This window comes from Microtus pennsylvanicus, chromosome 13, assembly GCF_037038515.1.
Source record: "Microtus pennsylvanicus isolate mMicPen1 chromosome 13, mMicPen1.hap1, whole genome shotgun sequence".
NCBI classification, from domain to species: domain Eukaryota; kingdom Metazoa; phylum Chordata; class Mammalia; order Rodentia; family Cricetidae; genus Microtus; species Microtus pennsylvanicus.
The window spans coordinates 73,233,332-73,255,001 of record NC_134591.1 but is presented as its reverse complement, the minus strand read 5'-3'; the positions used below and the strand labels follow the sequence as shown (position 1 = coordinate 73,255,001).

Here is a 21,670-nt window from a genome sequence, read left to right as displayed (position 1 = left end):
ATAAATAAATATGTTAAAAAATAAATACCTTGAGTCTGATTATTAGATTTCAATTCTTCTCTGTTGGTGATCACTATTAGCAAGATGACCTTCAGAAGGCATGACCTTGTCACCACCTGGCCACTTCCTGTCTCTACAGACCTTCCCTTCAGGACCCTATAGAGACCACATCCAGCCCAGTCTGACTTAGAATGTGTCTCTCTAACCAAAGTCTTTCTGAACCTTTCTGCAGGGAAATCAGAGAGCATGAAAGCCTATTTGAAGAGCGCAGATGGCTTTTTTGTCCTAAACAAAAGCACCACAATTGGCAAGCATGCAGATTCGGACCTCGTCCTACAAGTAAGAACACAGCCCACCCTGCCCCATGCTACCCCAGTGCTAGTGCTTCTTAGTGTGGGGTGGATGCAGGGCTCTCAAAGTCCTACCGGCTACATCCGGCAAGCAGCCACCTTGGTTCGCAGTTCCTGTGCCGCCAAGGATCCACTATCGCGTGTAGGAAAAGGGGAGCTGAGTGTCGCCTGGAGGTGATGGGCCTTCTACCTGTTGCTGAACACATCTTCCCACGCCCCAAGTTGTCCCCTGCCCAGAAGCAGCCTTCTGGGTGAGTTTGGAAGGTGTTCACAGAGCAGGTGCATTGAACTGCCCTCCCCTCCCTGTGTCAGGGGAGGCCTCTCTCTTTCCAGACCTTTCCCTTTCCATAGCCTGACTGTGAGGGGACCCTGGAGTCCAGAAAGCTCTGAGGTGAAGCCTTGGGCTTAGTCACAGCCTCCTCTGATTTCACTTCATTCTCTGATGAGCTGTGGTTTGGTCCAGAGCCTCCATTCACTGACAGCTAAGGAAGCAGAAGAAATGACTAATAAAAACAGAGGCTCGGCGTCTCTTTGAATATTTAAGCAGTTTAAAATATGTATGGAAGGGCAGAGAGGCAGGAGGCGGAGCCTCGTCCAGCAGGAGAGCAGGTGCACTGCCCCCAACCTTGCCTCAGGCGTCCTTAATAACCTTTCTTTGAAACAGGTAAAGATTCACAGAAGGTTGCAAACACAGTAGAGGGAACTTGAGCATGCACCTCTCTCTGTTTCCTCAGTGATTACACTCGTGTGACTTATATCAGCATGAAAACAGGCCAGGGCACGAACCATGGTTCTGGACATATGTGTGGGGGAGGGTGGCCCGTGGAGAGCAGATGGTCATGATTATATCACGGGTGCGGATTCATACGCAGTAGCCTAGATGCAAAACATCCGTGCCATCATAGACCTGGACCCCACTTCAGAGTTACAGCAGCCCCCCCACCACCCCTGAACCCTGAAACCAGGACTCTCTTCTTCGTATTGATAAGTCTGTTGTTTGGAGAAGGTTGTATCAGTAACATCATAGGTGTGACCTCTTGCGCTAGGGGTTTGGTTTGGTTTGGTTTCCCTTTTACTCAGGCCTGGGGATGTATTTCGATTGCTATCTTGTTCTTTTTTTTTTTATTGCTGGGTAGTATTCGGTGGAGTGGACATGCTGTTGTTCAGTATCCATCTGTGTACAAGACACGGTGATTATCTCTAGTTCAGGACCATTGCAGACAGCCTCTCGTTTCCAGTTGCTGTCTAGTGCTGTGATTAAACACCATGACCAAAAGCATGATTGAGGAGAGGATTTGTTTGGCTTACGTGTTCTGATCGCCACTCAGCATTGAGGGACCTCAACTCAGGATCTTAAGGCAGGGACTGAAGCAGAGGTGACAGAAGAACCCCACTTACTGGCTTGCCTTCTTAAACACCCCAGGACCACCTGCCCAGGTGATGTGGCTGACCCCTCCCACACCAACCATGAATCATGAGAACCCCACAGTCTTGTCCAAAGGTCCATCTGAGGGAGGCATTTTCCTAATTGAGGCTTCTCTTCGAAGATGATTCCAGATTGTACCAAGTTTTCAAGACATCCAACCAGCACAGTGCTGTATGCAGTTTTTGAGAGGGCATAAATGCCTGGGAATGTGATGGCAGGGTCGCCTAGCAATGTGTGTTTGGTACCTAGACACACCACCACTCTGTCCAAAGCGGCTGTGCGATTTCCATCTCCACCCGCAGTGTGGATGGTTCCTCGCTCCCCTCCAGCAGTGAGGGCTGTCCACGGTTGTTGTATTTTAGGTGTTGAGTAAGAATGACGAGGGCCCCATAAATCTCCATATCTGCCTTGTTTCTGATTCTGGAGAGACGGCATTCAGCACCCCGCCATTACACAGCGAGTTAGCTAGAGCGTTCCTGGAGAGTCCACTTAGTCTTAGAACAAATTTGACCAATTTAAAAATAGCTCTGCATCCCCCTGTGGTACTTAATCTTCTCATTTCTGGGACAAAATACCTGATGGAAACCACAGAGACCTTGCCTGAGCGCACAGTATCCAAGAGTTCACACCATTGCTCCTGGGCCTGTTGTGTGTGGTCAGAACATCATGGTGGCAGGGATGCGTGGCAGAGGAACTTCAGACCTCATGACAGATAGGAAACAAAGAGTGGGAATACATACAACACCAGAGCAGCGACAACCCTCAGGACACGCCTCAGTGCCCTCTCTGCCCACTTCCCACCACCTCCCAATCATTCTATCTTATCACAAAGCCATACACTAATCAGTCCTCAGCATGTCCATGGAAACCACCATCCCAGACGCTCCAGAGATGTGCTTCACTAATGCCCAGGGCTAGCTTTCTCAATCAAATTGATCATATTGATTATCAATTAACCCCCTGTGGTAGTTTGAATAGGTATAGCCTCCATAGACTCATGTTTGAATGTTTGGCCCGTAGGGAATGCCACTATTAGAAGGTGTGACGCTGTGGGGGAAGGCTTTGAGATCTTATATATACGCTCAAGCTATGCCCAGGATAGTACACAGCTCACTTCCTGTTGCTTGCAATCAAGAACTCTCAGCCATCACCCTAGCATTACTACCTGCATGCTGTCGTGCTTCCCATCATGATAATGAACTAAGCCTCTGAACCACCAGTCAGCACCAACTGAATGTTTTCCTTTACAATAGTTGCCGTGGGCCAGGTGGTGGTGGCACACACCTTTAATCCCAGCACTTGGGAGGCAGAGGCAGGTGGATCTCTGTGTGTTCAAGGCCAGCCTGGTCTACAAAGCAAGTTCCTGGACAGCCAGGGCTATTACACAGAGAAACCTTGTCTTGAAAAACCAGAATGAGAGAAAGAGAGAGAGAGAGAGAGAGAGAGAGAGAGAGAGAGAGACACACACAGAGAGAGAGACAGAGAGGCAGAGAGACAGAGAGAGACAGAGAGACAGAGAGAGAGAGATTATGTCATTTTACTTCCTGTTATCCAAGGTAAAAACAAAAGTCTAATTTTTTATTTTACTTATTATTATTATTTGTGTGTGAGAGAGAGATAGACAGAGAGACAGAGAGAGAAGAAGAGAGAACCATGAGACATGGCATGCCGATAGCTTTGTGGAGTTGATCATCTGCTTCCACCTTTACGAGGGAGGGTAGCAGAAATTGGGCTCATCCGCCCAGGCTAGCATGGGAAGCACTTTTTCTTTTTAACTTTTTTTTAAATTTATTCTTTGTGTCTTTCACATAATGCGCCCCAATCTCACCCACCTCCCGTCCCCTCATATCCACCCTCTGCCTCTGCAACCTCCCCCCACCAAAATAAAACAAAATACAATTTAAGACAAAAAAGAAAAGGTAGAAAGGGAAAATCTTGTCATGGAAGCTGCAGTGTGACACAGTGAGTCATGTAGACCCCGTTATCCGTACATCTTTATATACAGGCCTTCATCGCAAAGAGTCATTGGTTTGGTTCGAGGCCCCTGGCCTCTGCTACACTGATGGACCCTCACGGGGACTCTTCCTGGGCATACCCTTGCTGCCCTGTGTCACAGAAATCCTGCAGCCCTGATTCCGCAGGACTGCCCTTTCCTTCACCCGTGCCCCAGGAGATCACAGATGGGGTGAATGTTGGGGTGGCCAACACATCACCCTGGTTCTGGGTCCGGTAGTTGGAGGGTTGGTCAGCCAACCAGCTCTCCCCTGTCTTCACCACCAGGGTGAGTTCTTCAGCATTGCCCTGGCCAGTTCACCCTTGCAAGGGGTGTGGCCGGTTCTTCTACACCCTCGGGTTGGTTCTCCCACAGGGACGCCCTCATGGCCTGTTCTACTGTGTTGTCCAGTTGAGGTGCAGGGTTCACTCTCCTGCGTGCTGCAGCTGATGAGGGGCAGGGACAGATCTCCGGCTCTTTCAACCTCAGGGCCAGCTGTCCCAATGGCAAGCACTTTTACCTGCTGGACCACTTCACCACCCCAGGGCTCTCTCTTTTTGGACCTGACTATGAGAACAAAAAAAATCATAATGGTTTGACAAGGTGCAGGCTTTGAGAAAAGACAGATTTGGACGTGAACTTCCTTCAGCCACTTCCTGACTGTGCAGCTTTTTAAGCTTACGTTCCCATCTGTAAATTATGTCCCTCTCTGGGTTCTTGTGTTGCGTGAATGACAAAAGGCATCCAAACGCCTGGCACACGATGCTAAGTAAGTAACACCATAATTTTTATTATGGTCTCATAAAATGAGGCAGAGAGAGACTTTCAGGAGCCCAGGGAGACCAGGGGCACCTACGGAGACTGAGGCTGTTTGGGAAAGGGAATCAATGAGAATCCTTATTATACAGGCAGAATCTGAGTGGCATTTGATATAAAAATAATCGGCCACCTACTGTTCTTGGCCCCGTGCAAATGGAAGCCACCAGGGTGGAGTGATGGCCCAGCAGTTAAGAGAGCACGCTGCTAAGAGAGCCCAGCCCGCATGAGGCTCGCAACTGCCTGAAACTCCAGTTCCAGGGATTCAGCACTCAGCAAGTGTACACACACGCGCGCACACACACACACATGCACACGCACACACGCACATACGCACACACACGTGTAAAAATACAAATTTAAAAATTCACTCCACTGAATAAAGTTGAGCTGGTGAGGCTCAGTGGGCAAAGGGGCCCTGTGTTTGATCCTGAGAGCCACATGGTGGAAGGAAAACGCCAGCCCCTATGAGTTGTCCTCTGACCTCCACATGTGTGCTATGGCACGGGCACACCCCCAAATTAATAAATAAATGGTTTTTTAAAAAAAACTTACAATAAATAGTTTTATTTCCCTAGGTTAATTCTAAAAGATGGGGAACCTGTTCGCCAAGATTTCTTTCAATTGGTAAACCCAACCTCATACGGAGCGTGGATGTCATTGTATTTTGACATTAAATTTTCTCAAGACGAAAGGGAGTCGAGCACTTAAAATCATAGAAAGTAGCCAGGCATGATGGCAGGGGCCTTTATACCCAGCACTTGGGAGGCAGAGGTGGCTAGATTTCTATGAGTTCAAGGCTAGCCTTGTCTACTTAGCAAATCCCAGCCCAAAGAAGGGCTACATAGTGAGACTGTCTCGAAAAAAGAAGAGAAAACTAGATAAACAAATTAAGTATAAGGGGAAAAAATCAAACATGATCATAGGACTTGGGTATAGCCAAGGCTCATCTCCAGGGTTTCCTTCCAGACTTTTCTCTGTCCCCTGTGCAGGTTTTGGCTTCCTCATGGCAGCAGGAAGCCCACCTTAGCCAGCCTGGTCTCCACTGTTCTCACCACACGTTCATTTCACAAATATTTACCTGGTACGAAAGCACCTAGGGCACAGCCACACGGTCCTGCAATCAGGAAGCAGACACATACAGGCCGTGCGTGCCCACAGACCTGCTGACCGGCACAGGTCAGCATCAGGTCAGGGAGGACTCAGCTACCCAAGGGAGCGAGGAAATTCCGCGTGCAAAGGCCCTGAAGTGCGAGGACATGTGTTGAGCCCAGAGTCCTGGAAGAAAAGCAGTGGGCCCGTAAGGAAGACTGGGAAGGGAGTTGAGAGGCAAGGGTTGAGGAGAGGGATCCTAGGGTGGTTACTAAGGTTCTGGTCCAGTCTGGGAGAGCAAGGGGAAAAAGGAACTGAAGGACTCCCGGCAAGGGAGGGGACTGAATTTCAAAATGGCCACTCTGGCTACAATGTGATTAGACTCCACTCCCTGACTTAACCCAGCTCAGCTCAGCGCTAAACCCTGAAGTGTAATTTGTACGTTTTAATATTGGAAATGGTTACTGAATCTCTCTCTCTCTCTCTCTCTCTCTCTCTCTCTCTCTCTCTCTCTCTCTCTCTCTCTCTCTCTCCTCTCTGTTTCTCTCTGCCCCCTCTCTCTCTGTGTGCGTGCACATGTGTGTGTGTGCATGCGTGTGCCCCTGTGTGGCTGTCTGCAGAGGCCAGATGAGGGTGTGGGAGCCCCCTGAGCACAGCTAAGAGATTTCAGAGCTCTTCAAACCCCTTCACCACCGAGCCATCTCTTAGACCCAACTTAAATTTTGAGACAGCATCTCACTGACCCTGGAGCTCAAAGTCTGGGTTCCTGGGATCCACCTGTCTTTACCTTCCTATATACCCCCATGGCTAGGGTTCCAGCCGCCCCTGCCGTGCCTGTCATTCATGGTGGGAATCAAAAGCCAAGTTCTCAGGCTTGCATGGTAAGTGGAGTACCAACTGAGCCACCTCCCCAGCCCCTCTTTCTTTGTTTATGAGACAAGTCTCACTATGTTGCTCAGACTGGTCTTAAACTCTTGGACTCGAGAGATCCTCCTGCCTCTGTCACACACGTGGCTTTGATGGCAGGCGCACATCTCTGCGCCTGGTGAACATGATGGTTATTTGAGCTCTTTCTTCTAGGAAAGGCCTTCAGTTCTTTTTGAATGGAGAAATGTCCCCACCCAGCGGCTGATGGGCTTTGCACTTGCTTGTGAGTTTGGTTATTAAATGCAGACTCCTAACTAGCAGATTCCTCCTCTCGCCACATCCTGGCTAGCCTCTTCTCTTCCACATCCTGGCTAGCCTCTTCTCTTCCACATCCTGGCTAGCCTCTTCTCTTCCACATCCCGGCTAGCCTCTTCTCTTCCACATCCCGGCTAGCCTCTTCTCTTCCACATCCTGGCTAGCCTCTTCTATTCTGGCAGCGTCCTCTCTTCCACCTCCCTTGTTCTGTGACAACCGATCTCGTTGTTACCATAGCAACCTTTAGAATCCCTCAGGAAGCATATCTCTTGAAGGTGTGTCTGTGAGATTGCTTCCATAGAGGGGTAACTCAGGGGGAAGCCTGGTGCTCCCTGGCTGGCCAGACTAGCCATACTGGCAAGTTCCAGGCCAGCAAGAGACCCTGTGCCATAAAATATGGTGAACAGCACCCAAGGAAAGAGACTGGCACACATGAATGCACACGTTTGAACACACACACATGCACACTGTCACATATGAATATGCACACACACAATGCTACCCTATGGGATAAAAACCACTATTAATGTTATTATCCTCTTATAAACCAAAGTGCGTAAATGGGTCTTGGAAAAGCCAAAACCACAGAGCCAGTCAAGAGTGGTTTCAGAATTGATACTGACTCCATGCTTCCCCATGTGGCTTGAGGAACACCTAAACATCCTGTGGGCTCACAGAGATACTAAGGCAGCCACTCGCCTAAAGCCGTGCAATCCTTAAAGAGTGCAACCGTAAGCCAGCTGACAAGCTCGTGATTCTCTTTTAAGGCAACACGGTGAGCCGGCACCTTCTGCTGGGCAACTAGGGTAACAACATGTTTCTCTAAGCGGATCTGGAGGCTGTATGTACTAGGGTAGCCCTTGAGTCCTACCTGGGGTACAAAGGGCAGGTTCTCAGAGTAAACGAAGCCTAATTGCCTCTTTAAACAGAAGCCTGTCAGAGTCGGCCTGCAAAGGACATCCAGCAACTAGTGCGAGGTCCTGGATTCGGTGACCAGTGGTCTGGCTTGGCAAGAGTGTTGGCTGAAAGACAATGGCCCCCAAAGGGAGTCTATTCCCTTTGGCTATCTAGTGCACTATAGGAGGTGTGGCCTTGTTGGAGTAGGTGTGCTCTTGTGGGAGGAAGTGTGCCCTAGAGGTGGGCTTTGCGTTTTCATGTATGCTCAAGCCACGCCCAGTGTCTCAGGCCACTTCCTTTTGCCTGCAAACCAACTTACAGGACTCTTGGCTTCTCCAACATCATGTCTGACTGTATGCCACCATATTACACCATGATGATAATGGATTAAACCTCTCAACATGTGAGTCACCCCAATTAAATGCTTTTCCTTCGTGAGAGTGTCGTGGTCGTGGTGTCTCTCCACAGCAGCAGAAACCCCGAGACAGCAAGTCAAGAAACAGAGAACCTCGGTAGCGTGGGCAGGCAAGGCTAAGCATTCAGCTCAGAACGTACCTGGAAGATGGAGCCTCCCCACAAACGGCTTTGCAGTTGGCCATCTCTGCTGCTTTGAGAGACTCTTGAGCAGGCAGAAAGAATGGGAAACTGGCTGATTGGTTTTTAGTGGCAAGAGGGTGAACTTGGCTCTGCCCAGTAGGGTACAGGGTGCAGACAAGCTGTGTAGTCTCCTTCAGCCACTGCTTCTGAGCATGTGCAATAGGGATCTTTGTGGTGCCGGTGTCATGAGATTGCACTGATGGGAAGTGGTTGGGACCGCCACTGGCAGCTGTTAGAACAGAATATTTCCCTCGCTACGTTAGCTTTCTGTCTCCAGTACTACGCTTACTATCTCACAGCGCTCAGGCCAGAAATCTGGGTGGATTCAGTCTCTGTTCTGTCACTCAAAGTCAAAAGCAAAGTGTTGGCGGACCTGGGGTCCTCCTTAATATCAACCGGAGTCAGTGTTGGTGGACCTGGGGTCCTCCTTAACATCAGCTGGAGTCAAAGTGTTGGTGGACCTGGGGTCCACCTTAACATCAACCGGAGTCAAGGTGTTGGTGGACCTGGGGTCCTCCTTAACTTCAGCCGGAGTCAGTGTTGATGGACCTGGGGTCCACCTTAACATCAACCGGAGTCAAGGTGTTGGTGGACCTGGGGTCCACCTTAACATCAGCCGGACAAAGTGTTGGCGGACCTGGGGTCCTTCAGATAATATCTTGAAGATAGTGTGCCTCCCAGCCTATTCAGCTTTTGAAAGAATTCATTTTCTTGCACTTACAGAAATGAGACCCTCCTTTCCTTGCTGGCTGTCAGTCAGAGGGCATACTTGGGTTCTAGAAGCTCCCAACATTCCATGGCTTCTGACCCCTTTTGCCTTTAAATCCAGCCACAGAGGCTGATTGCCTGTGATTCCCCTTCAGATTCCTCTTTAGATCCAGCTACCAAAAGGCTGGCCTGATTGGTGCATGCATGTGTGTGTGTGCATATGTGTGTGTGTGTGAGCAAGTTTGTGCACATGTGCATGTATGTGTGTGGAGATCAGATAACAACTTTAGGTGTTATTTTTCAGGTGTACACACACACACACACACACACACACACACACACACACACACACACACACACTTTTTTACAGTGTCTCTCAGTGGCCCAAAGCTCACCAAGTAGGCGAAGCTGGCCAGCTAGGGAGCCTTAGCGGTCCACAGCTAGGATTTCAAGCATGCGCCACCAGCCTGACTTTTTACACGGGGATAACCTCAGGTCCTCATGTTTCAAAAGAAAGCAAGGACTTCACCAACAGAGCCATCTCCTTGGTCCTTGAAAGTCCCATCCCCGACTCCCGTGACTCAGTCCCACTTGGATAAGCCCACAGATTAACAGTCCATCACATGTGTGTGATACCGTTTGCCACTGAGCCAAGGGTAGTAACAGATCTAAAATGTCGATGAGCCTGGAACGCCGTTCTGACTGATTCTGGTTGTCTTGGAAGGAGGGACCCGCTACTGAAGACTGGCCTGCATCAGATTGGCCTGTGGGCGTGTCTGTGCGGCGTGTTCCTGGGTGCTGGTTGACGTGGGAGGGCTCAGCCCTCTCTGGGTTGGGTTGCCAGAAGGTGGCGACACTGAGCGTTCTTGCTTGATCCTCACCAGTCCTCATCTGTGTGTGTGTGTGTGTGTGTGTGTGTGCACACACGCGTGCGTACAATGTGTGTACACCTGTGGTAGATAGGCCTGGGTAGTTAGCAAGGGTGGTTGGACGTAAGCCTGGATGCTGGCCACTCTGCAGCACTCCTCCATGGCTTCCAATTCCATTCCTGCCTCCAGGTCCCTGCCCTGATGTCTGTCCGTGTTGAACCTTAACTGTAAGCCGAATAAACCTTCCTTCCCCCAAATTGTTTTTGGTCAGCATTTGCCTCAGCAACCGAGAAACAAATGAGGATAGGACCTGAGCTTAGATGCTCAGCTTCCACGTGAAAAGTCAGGTCATCTGGAAGTCCAAGACTTGGCATGAGTGGGTGGGAGGAGCCGTGGACTTGCTGGCCAGCCAGTCCATCCACAGCATCGATGCAGTGAGAGACACTGTCTCAAAAGTTAAGGCAAGGAGCAGTGAAGGTACCTGCTGCGTGACACTATTTCTGGGGAGACTTGAAAAAAATATCTATACACCTCAGACAGGGAACTAATGACAGACCAAAGTACGGATACCATCAAAGTCCAACTAGGTGGATCAATGAGTTTTATTGGGGTTACTTATGGGAATATGGGTGGGGGTCACTCGCAGAAATGACTCAAAGACAGCCATATTACAAAAGCCCGTGCCAGCGTGGGTGAGGGCTCATAAAGCTGGGAACCTGGAGCACACTGCACAGCCTGCAGTAGCTAAGCAGGTTGGAGTGTCCTTTCTGGGTAGCAATGCTTCTTCTGGGAAGTTCAGCTTGTCTGTCTGTCTCTCTTGGCAAGTCCACTGCTTAGATAAGCTTGGGGAGGGAGGGACCTTGTGCTTCTGGTAGTTTCTGGAATTTCCTGAATAATGCCTTTGAGTTGTTTCCTTCCCTAGCTTAAAAGAGCTTCTCAGCAGGATGGAATGTTTCCCCTCCCTTTAGAACAGTGGTTCCCAACCTGTGGGTCATGACCCCTTCGTGTGCGTGTGGGAGTGGTGTTAAATGACCCTTTCCCAGGGGTTGCCTAAGATCACCAGAAAACACAGATATTTGTATTACAATTCACAACAGTAGCAAAATTACAGTCTTGAAGTCGCAACCAGCAATTTTATGGTGGGAGGTCACCACACCTGGAGGAACTGTCTCAGAGGTGGGCAGCATCTGAGATGTTGAGAAACGCGGCCTTAGATGAACATTCTGTTGTTTCATCTCTATTTTAACGTCGCCTTCCCTCCAAGATGAACAGTTTTACCTTGGTGTAAGCTGCAGCACACGACCACCCAGTGCTGATCTCGGTTTCCACACACATGTGCACAGGTGTACACACATTGCACGCACGCGTGTGCGCACACACACACACACACACACACACACAGATGAGGACTGGTGAGGATCCAGCAAGACCGCTCAGTGTCGCCACCTTCTGGCAACCCATGAGCAGCAAATATCAAAGATGTGATTTTCACGTCTGCAGCCCTGACTGCTTTTTCTATGTCTCAGTCCCCAGACATTGACAACCACCATGCGCTCATCGAATTCAACGAGGATGAGGGCAGCTTCGTCCTTCAGGACTTTAACTCCCGCAACGGCACATTTGTCAACGAGTGCCACATTCAGAACGTGGCGGTGAAGCTGATCCCTGGGGACATCCTGCGGTTTGGCTCTACAGGACTGACCTACGAGCTGGTCATTGAGAACCCGCCCCAGGTAAGCCCAGCGGCTGCGTGGTGGAGAGTGGAGGTGGGGTGCTATGCCGGCGCATGCGTGCAGTCTTATTCTCAGGCACTACCGACGCCGGAAGCACTCTGCAACCTACACCGACCGCACAGGGCATAGCCACAAGACTCCACCCAGGCCCATTTGGGGTGCCTCCCAGGGGGCTTAGGGGGGGGCGGCTGGGGGATGCGGGGCGGGGCGGGGTGGGGTAGGATGTGTCAGCTCTCTCAATGGGCACTTCCTTGCATTATGAGATGTCCAACGCGGATCCCCATGTGACAGAGTCTTCTCCAGGGCACCTGACATTGAGAGGGTATACCTTTAAACTCTAAAGCCCGTGTCTGAGTAGGTGATGGACACATGCCAGGTGTTGTTTTAGACCAGCTCAGAAATGGGCCTGAGGTCACATCCGAAAATTATGATCTCGATTCAAGTGAAAGAGAACTCAAAACTCACGCAGCCTCAGTCCTAAGGAAGCTGTCAGTTATCCAAGCGCCTTTACCCATTGAACCATCTACCCAGTCCAGCACTGTTTTCTAAAAACCACACTTCACCCTGGTGAACTTGTTCTACAATGAACTGTGTGTGTTTCAAGGGTGGGATGGGTGGTTTTGGCGTGTGAGTATTCCTGTAAAAACAGGTTACAGCTACAGCAGGTGATGAAGGTCACCACCCCGACTTCCTCATGGGCGTGGCGGTCATTTGCTTGACCGCTGCCAGCGGCAGCTCCACCCAAGTGTGGGTTACTGAAAGGGAGCTTCATCTAGCTATTGTGCGGACACCTTGGAAGAATCAAGGAAATTCTGGGCCAGCCCTTAGAGTCTGTTTACAAAATGCTTCCCTTCCCGTGTGAAGCCTGTGGTGGTCCTGAAGCCTTCGATTATCTGTTTTTATTTCTTTTTTTTCTAAAATTGTGGCAAAGCCAGGCGGTGGTGGCACATGCCTTTAATCCCAGCATTCGGGAGGCAGAGGCAGGTGGATCTCTGTGAGTTCGAGGCCAGCCTGGTCTACAAGAGGTAGTTCAAGGATAGGAACCAAAAGCTACAGAGAAACCCTGTCTCGAAAATCAAAAAAAAAAAAAAAAAATTGTGGCAAACTACATTTGCCATGGAATTTACCGTCTTACCCACATCCATGGGGGTAAGTCTGTTTGCTTTATGCCCATTCTCTCTGTTTGTGCGTCGAAACATAGAACCGGCTCGTGGGACTGAAACTCCGTGTCCCACAAACACTAACCCTCCCCTCCCCCATGCACGCACCCCCAGTTACTCAAACCACCATTATATCCTGACTCTGTGAAAACAACTACCTGGTATGTATTAGTTTTTGTATTGTTGTTGTAAGAAAATGCCTGTCACAAGCAAGGTTTATCTTGGCTCACAGGTCAAGGGGATGCAGTCCATTATGGTGACAGGAGTGTAGGCAGCTGGGCACACGACACCCACGATCAGGAAGCAAAGAGAGACGAATATTGGTGCTCAGCTCAGTTTCTACTTTTTATGGAACCCAGGGGACGATGTCACCCACGTTCAGGGTGTGTCTTCCCACCTCACTGACCATACTCGAGATAATGATGGGCTAGGGGGACTCAGCTACTTTCCCGTGACTTCACTTTCTGTTTGTCTGATGACCCGGACCTGTAGGCTACAAAAATAAACCAAAAGAGGACAGAGGGATATGGGGAGAGCGGCTCATGACTCTCATCTGACATTTGAGGGACCTTTTGCTTGTCTCGTCTTGCGTTTGATGCCCAGGCTGGCCTTGAACTCACTACTGAGCCAAGGACGTCTTTAAACTTCTGAAACTTCTACTCCTCCTGGCTCCACCTCTCAAGTGCTGGGGTTACAGGTGTGCACCACCACACGTGGCTTGTGTGATAGTAGGGACGGACCCAGGGATTGACTCATGCTGGAGGAGCACCCCACTAACTGAGCCACATCCCCAGCCCTTAACCTTCTGGCTTCTGTTTCTAATTTCTGCCAAGCAGATGCAGGTGAGCGTCATGGGCTTATTTTTATCCTTTCGGGTTTCTGTAGATGTGTGAAGACTACCAATGCTGGTATATATGAAGCCCGCAAGGACTCAGCTTTCTCAGCTCTCTCTCTCTCTCTCTCTCTCTCTCTCTCTCTCTCTCTCTCTCTCCTCCCTCCCTCCCTCCCTCCCTCCCTCCCTCTCTCCCTCTCCCTCTCTCTCTCTCTCTCTCTCTCTCGTATGTGTGTGTGTGTGTGTGTATGGTACATGTGCAGAGGTCAGAGGTCAACCTCGGACGTTGTTTCCTCTTGCTTGAGACAGCTCTCTTATTCATTTCTGTGTATACCAGGCTGGGCCACAGACTTTTGAGAACTCCCCTGTCTCCACACCCTATCTCACCTTTGGAGGGCTGGGATTACAGATGTACACTACCATATCAGGCTGCAAATGGGTTCTGGAGATACGAACTTGGGTCCTCAAGCTTGCGTGCAGCAAGCACGTTACCTACCAAGTCATCTCCCCAGCCCCCAGGTTTCCAGTCAGTAATGGCCAGATCTCCTGCGCTCTGATCTAGGAGGACTTTGCCAGAACCCAGTGCACCCTCATGACGTGAGAACTCAAGCCACATCCCTCCCCACATCCCCCAAGCCTGCAGCAGCCTGTGCTGACAGGGCTGACCCAGCACACGATGGGAAGGGAAGCCACTCTGGGGTCACTGGCTTCCTCTTCTGTCTGGGCTTCTGCCCAGAGTGCTGCTGCGGCCCCTGGCAACCCTGGTCGTCTCTTTCTTCCCTGTCTGATAATGACAGTGGTGCCTGGCAGCCAGCGTTAAATGTCAGGAAGGGGACCCGGTGGACATTCTCTGATTCCGTTTCTGCAAGGCAGGTAGTCACTGCGGAGAACTGAGGATGAGAACTGTACATTCATCACTTGTCAAGTGGTCAGGGGCAGAGGACGAAGCTGGACCCAGTTTTGCTTATTAACTAATCCTGTCCCCTTAACCAGAGGGGGCAGATCAACAAAGTCCAGCCCCCGAGCATGAGAAATGTGTCCCCCTCCCCGCTCCATAGTAAGAGCACTGCATCAGACTACCAAAAGCAAGGAAGTGTATTTTGCAATTTTGCAAGTCCTAACATTAGACCGGCATGGCCGACACCTGACCGAGTGCAGAGAACAGTTAGCATATCCCTAATGCAAGCCCTCTCCTCATTGGCTGAGTGACCAGGTGGATGAAACCCCACACAGCACCTGGGCCTTGGCTTGTCCTTTGCTGCTTACATTTGTCTATTTCATTTTTTAAAAGAATTATTTATTACAAATACAGTGTTCTGCCTACATTTATGCCTGCAGGCCAGAAGAAGTCACCAGGTTTCATTATAGATGGTTGTGAGCCACCAAGCGATTGCTGCAAATTGAACTCAGGACCTCCGGAAGAGCAGCCAGTGCTCTTAACTTCTAAGCCACCTCTCCAGATCGTATTTCATTTTTTAGAAATATTTTTATTTTATTTTTATTTGCATATGTATCCAGACTCATGCATTCATGAGTGTGTGTGTGCACGTGCATATGCACACGCATACACACACATGCACACACGCACACACACACACATGAATGCAATTGCCTGCAGAGGCCAGAAGGAGGCAGATACCCTGGAGCTAGAGTTACAGATTTGTGGGTGCTAGGAACCAAACCCTGGTCCTCTACAAAAGCAGCCCTCTCTGAGCTGAGCCCTCCTCCAGCTCTCTCTCTCTCTCTCTCTCTCTCTCTCTCTCTCTCTCTCTCTCTCTCTCTTATTGATTTTATTGAGCTATACATTTTTCTCTCTGCTCCCCTTCCTTCCTCTCCCCTCCCCTTCAGCCCTCTCCCGTGGTCCCCATGCTCCCAATTTACTCAGGATCCTGTCTCTCTCTTAACCAAAGACAGAGCGTGGGTTTGTATCTGCCTTTCACAGCCTGTTGGGTTTAAAGTTTGTCAGGCACTTGGCTTTGCCACGTCTGCAGGCAAGCTTGGCTATTGATAATTTTACTCTCTCATTTCTTGTTTTTGTTTGTTTGTTTGTGTTTTGCCATGGGGTCTCTCTATATAGTCTTAGAACTCACTCTATAGACCAGGCTGGCCTCAAACTCACAGAGATCCACCTGCCTCTGGACTTCTTGCAGTGAGCTAAGCAGAGGCCAGAGTCTGTGTTTACGAATGAGGTTTCATTGCAGCAGCCCTCAACCTGGGAGCTGCAACCCCTTTGGGGAGCAAACGGCCCTCTCACTGGGGTCACCTAAAATCATCCGAAAAAAGCAGATATTTATGTTATGATTTATAACAGTAGCAAAATTACAGCTATGAAGTAGCAGTGAAAATAATTTTATGGTGGGGTCACCATAACATGAGGAACTGTATTAAAGGGTTGCAGCGTTGGGAAGGTTGAGAACTATTGCTTTACTGGGACAAGGTCTTGCCTCTTTGTGTGGGTGCTGCCCCTGTTTACCTGACCTATGGGCATAGTCAAACATACTTACTAACTGCCTTACTATATGAGTTTACCAACCTCCGCTGGAACGCTCTGCCAGGCTCCTGCCTGCTTTTACTCAGTTTCTCAAAGAAGAATTTAAAAACAGGCATAGAGAGAAGACGGGATTCACGCATGCTGAGCCCCTGCTGTCTACCAAGGGCTGTGCTGGTTAATAATTCACTCCCCTAACTGGGCAGTAAGAAAAAGAAGAACAGACTATGAACACTCTTTCTACTGTCCCTTTAAAACCACCCCCGTGGAAATGCATATGCAAATGTGTGCATTTGCATACACCCGCGAGGTACCCACATCGCGGTGGCAGGTAAATATGATGGATCATCATTATCCAATGTGCATACACTGGCGTGTTATAAAAGGCGCTTGTTCCTTTGTCTGGAAAGTTTCCTGTGAGAACTTTGGAAAGTTCCCATGGTGTAACTTCTGAAGCAGAAATGTGGGTTTGTGCTCTGTAGCCGTCTATAGCTCAGTGATTCTCAACCCAAAAGACCCTTGGAAAACAGCCGTCACGTCACGATCATATCAGTAGGAAAACTACAGTTATGAAGTAGCAGCGAAAGTAATTTTATGGCTGGGGGTCACCACATCATGAGGAGCCTTATTTAAAGGGTTGGAACTGCTTTAGGGAGGTTGAGAACCGCTGCTGTAGCTGGAAGCGGGGTTTGCGGGTGTATGGAAGCGGGGTTTGCGACTGTAGCTCGAAGTGGAGTTTGCGACTGTAGCTGGAAACAGGGGTTTGTGGCTGTATGGAAGTGGGGTTTGGGGCTGTAGCTGGAAGTGGAGTTTGCAGCTGTAGCTGGAAGCAGGGGTTTGCGGCTGTAGCTGGAAGTGGGGTTTGCGGCTATAGCTGGAAGTGGGGTTTGCGGCTGTAGCTGGAAGCAGGGGTTTGCGGCTGTAGCTGGAAGTGGGGTTTGCGGCTGTAGCTGGAAGCAGGATTTGTGGCTGTAGGTGAGGAATCTTTTATTTCCTGTTTCTCTAAATTTTCACTACCTGTCTTCGTCTAAATCTCTTCTCCTCTGGGCCACTGTTTTACTTTTAAGTTTAGTGCGTGATTGCCCCATGGAGGGTCCTATCTGAGCCTGCCAGAGAGAGCCTTTCCTTGTGGACACATGGTGGCGTGGGCAAAAGTGTCAGTGAGCTTATTGTCCAGGAAATTCTATTGTTATCCGGTGTCTGAAACCTGGATCAAACTGAGCAAACACAAACAAAACCATGTAAGTGGAAAACGTCTGCTTCAGGCCTGGCTGGATCCAGGCGCTCAAACAATGCCCCAGGAATCCATCTCTCTTCCATGAGGCTTGGGAATCTGTCTCCTCCAGCTTCGATAGCTCCACTGTCTCAGGCAGATTCTGCACTGGGCTCACTGGGATCAAGTTCACCAGCAGCCCCAGCACTAGGATTTTTTGTTGATTTGTCTTAGGTCCTATGCCTATCTGCAACTTCTCACTGATGCCAGAGGTATGGGCGCTCTGATTGGCCAAGCCCTCTCATAGGCATTTTCTTGGCACTGAGGGAATGAGCTCTGCTGGGATTACAGGGACTCAGAACAGAGAGGGAGGGGCTGGGAAGACCGTCCAGTGGATAAAGTGCTGCCTGGCAAGCCTGAGTTTGGTCTTTGATTTCTCTACATTTTTCATGTGGGCATGCACATTTGCACAGGCATGCATGTTTGCATGCATGTAGGCCTACATATGTGTAGGTGTGCATGTGCGCTGGTAGGCATGTGCATGTGGAAGCCCTCGGTTGGTATCAGAAGCCATCCTCAATGGTGCCTTCACCTTATTCATTGAGGCAGGGTCTCTCAATCAAACCCAGAGCTCACCAATACAGCAACTCAGGAGCCAGCAGCTCTGCCTTCCAAGGCTAGAGTTACAGTGAGCCACCATGCCTACCCAGCATTTACAGGGGTCCTGGTAATTCAACTCCAATCCTCACACTACTGAGCTGTCTCCCCAGCCCTGAAGAAGGGAGTTCGAGCCCCAGCATTCACATAAAAAACTGGGCATGGTGGCCAGCCAGCATAGCGGAGTCCATGAGCACCAGGTTCCGCGAGAGACTCCGTTGCAAAACACAAGGTGGTTATTGTAAAGGGCACAGATGTTGGCCTCTGGCCTCTATGTGTATGCGCCTTCACAAACACACATGCCCATACCTGCATCCGTACACACGTGAGCATCATACACACATAAAAAAACGAAGAAATCAAAGAACAAGTGTATGCATACACACACCACACAAATGCAAAGAATTGAGAGAGGGAAAGGTATCTCTCCCTAGAAAACTTAAGGTGCAGCCCAGTCCTGCCCAGAAAAAGGGCTAAAGGACGCACTACGGGAAGACACGGATGCTGCAATAAGAAGGGTTCCTTCCAGCTGAGCAGAGCATCCCTGTGAGGGTCCAGAGAGGAAAAAGACAATAATCCACTTCCTCCACCTAGTGTGGAATCTGCACTTTAGGAGTTCCGCCTATTGGGCAGCCAGACCTGTTGCTGGGGAGCAGTGCTGGCAGGAAACGGGGAGTGGAGGGGGGGCTGTGCTCTATCCTCTGCCACCTGCCTGTCCTTCCTGCAGTTGTGTAGAAGTGAGAAGAAAACCAAAAGAAGTGGGGCTTGCCAGTGGGCCCTAGGACTCCTTCGTTTGGGAGAGCTACAGGTCTCTCTGTCTGTCTGTCTGTCTGTCTGTCTCTCTCTCTCTCTCTCTCTCTCTCTCTCTCTCTCTTATCTTATAACTTAAAGATCTAAAAAGTAATCAAACAAACAAGCAACCTGGAGCTATCTCAGTTGATAAAATATTTGCTTTGCTAACGTGAAGAACTGAATCCCAGCCCTGTGTGGTGGTGCACACCTTTCATCCCAGCACTGGGGAGGCAGAGGCAGGCGGATCTCTGTGAGTCAAGGCCAGCCTGGTTTACAGAGTGAGTTCCAGGACAGCCAGGGCTGGTACCCAGAGAAACCCTGTCTCGAAGGGAAAAAAAAAGAAGAGGAGGAAGAAGCCTGAAAGTTTGAAACCATGAGGAGTTCCAAGACAGCCAAAGCTACTAGAGAGTAGAGCAGTGATCCTGTTAAAACAAAACAAACAAACAAAAAACCCCAAAGACTGAATTTAATCCCAAGAACCCTCAGGGTGGCACATTTGCAATTCCAGCTCTTGAGGAGGTGGAGATGGGTCATGGGTTATTTCCTAGGGCTCAGAAGCCAGACAGTCTAGCCTCCTCTGAGAGATCCAGGCCAATGAGAGACTGTCTGAAAAAGAAAAGAAAGAAGGAAGGAAGGAAAAAGGAAAAAGAACTAAGTGGATGGGTCCTGACAACCCAAAGTTGTCACCTGGCCTACACACACACACACACACATATACACACACACACACACACACGCACACACACACACACACACATGTGCACCCAACCACACACATGAACACATGCACATACATGCACACATACACATGTGCACACACATGCATACATGAACACATACACAATATGCACACACTAGCTTATTCTGAAATAATTTTGGGTTTACAGAAAGGCTGGCACTGTAACAGAGTTCTAGAGACTCCTCTTCCAGTTACCCCATTGCCAACAGCTGTCAGGAACAAGCAGGATCCACCTGTGTGGTTACTATAACTACACCTCAGGGCCCGCATCGCAGCCAGGACCTATGCTGCATTCAGCCACCACACCCCATGCAATGTGACATTTTCTCACTCCCTGACCAGCCAAGGTGAAAGGCCCCCATCACCCAGTTCTGTTGGGGGCACCTGATGTCTGCTGACACCCATATCAGGGGCACCCGTTGTCCACTGACGCTGACACCCATAGGTGTCTCCTTCTTAATAAATGAGGGCCGTGTCTGCCAGGTTTCATTGTGATAGAGTCACTATTTCGGCTCTTGAGAAGCAGGTAGCAAGTCACTAGCTGTAGCTCAGCCTCCGTGGGGACCTGCGCCACCTATGGGAGAGCGTATTCCATGGGGAACTCCTACTCAGAGCTCTCCACCTACACTGACTTCTGCAAGCAAGCCTCCTCCTCTCCCCAGCTGTTTATTTTACTCAATTGTGTATAGCAGGGCGGGCTTGCATCTATTTATTTTATGCTCTGATTTGTAGTAGGATGTCATTAATTTTGATGGAGAGGGTGTGCGACTTCAGAACATGTGTGAATGCGTGTGGAAGCCAGAGACAGCTGTTAATCCCTGGAATGCCATCTCCCTTGATTTGAGACAGGGGTTCTCACTAGCCTGGAACTCACTGGGTAGGCTAGACCCTTCTGTCTCCACATTCTCAGAGCTAGGATTACACATGTGGGCTAGCATATCTGGCTTTTTATACAGATGTTAGGATTTAACTCAGTTCCTAGAACTTACACACAGCAAGCATTTTACCTACTGAGCCATCTCCCCGGCCCCTGTCTTGTCTTTTCGGCATCCAAACTGGTCTAGCCTTGGCCATTGGGTGCTTCTCAGGCGGGGTGCTTGTCCCTGAAACACACCTACATTGTTTTCTCAGCTGCTTCTGTTTTGGCCTTCAGCGAGTTCCCATTTTCCCCGCTATTGCAAAACGCCCAGGCTCAGTGCGTCTTCTCCCTGGCCAGTCCCAGAATCAACCAAAGCCTTTTTGCTTACACTACTTTGTTTGGCCAAGTGTGGGTCCAGGTGGACTGCAGAAACCATCAGTGAGTGCCAGGCACCGTCCCAGGCGCTGGGCTCAGCCAGCAGTCTGTCAGACTGTTTATTTAGTAGCTCTGGAGAAGGGTGAAGCCTGCACGGATACCACGGAAGTTACCGATAGACGGTACAGTGTGTCCTTTACAATAGTATTCATTTCAATGCTCACTATTGTGACTTCCGGATGGCACTGAGTCTCACCAAATGTTGCCATCCCTACCTCAGCTCATGGTGACAGCTGACACATAAGTGAGTTTACAACCTAAGTCTTGGTAGGATTCATGCTTATGCTTATGATTAAGACAAGGGTGAAATAAGATGTGAAAGGGATGGGACCTCCCCTGTCCATCAACAACCCTGACTCCTACCAGACTTCCCTGCTGAATCGGATGCCGGCTTCCCCATACTGCGCTTCAAGACACAGTGGCTGCGGATACGACACTCAGCCTCTGCACTGTTAATGTTTTATCTATCACTGTCTTGCAGGGCAGGGGGGGGCGAGTGTGAGAGGGTGTGGCTTATGCATGTGTGTGCAGATGCACTCACCCATGTGTGTGGAGGCCGGAGGGTGGCATTGAATATCTTCCTCCATCACTCTCTACCCTAGACAGGGTCATTCCCTGAACCTGGAGCTCACTGGTCCAACTAGACCGACTGCCCATGGGCTGTGATCTGTATCACCAAAACAGCAAGGTTCAGTATGAAACACTGTCTCAAAAAATAATTAAGATGGAGAAGTGATTGAGGAAGACGCCCTAAGATTGATTTCTGACCCCTGTGTAGCCACAAAGGCTCTCTCTCTCTCTCTCTCTCTCTCTCTCTCTCTCTCTCTCTCTC

General features: G+C 49.7%; 1 protein-coding gene across 1 annotated transcript in view; it reads left to right on the top strand.

Moving 5' to 3' along the window:
- The first annotated feature begins 246 nt into the window (after positions 1–246).
- Positions 247–21,670, top strand: part of Fhad1 (forkhead associated phosphopeptide binding domain 1) — a 114,421-nt gene continuing 92,997 nt past the window's right edge. The window contains exons 1-2 of the mRNA XM_075944925.1: positions 247–339; positions 11,457–11,663. Coding sequence (XP_075801040.1) covers positions 247–339; positions 11,457–11,663 — 300 coding nt within the window. The remainder of the gene's footprint in view (positions 340–11,456; positions 11,664–21,670) is intronic.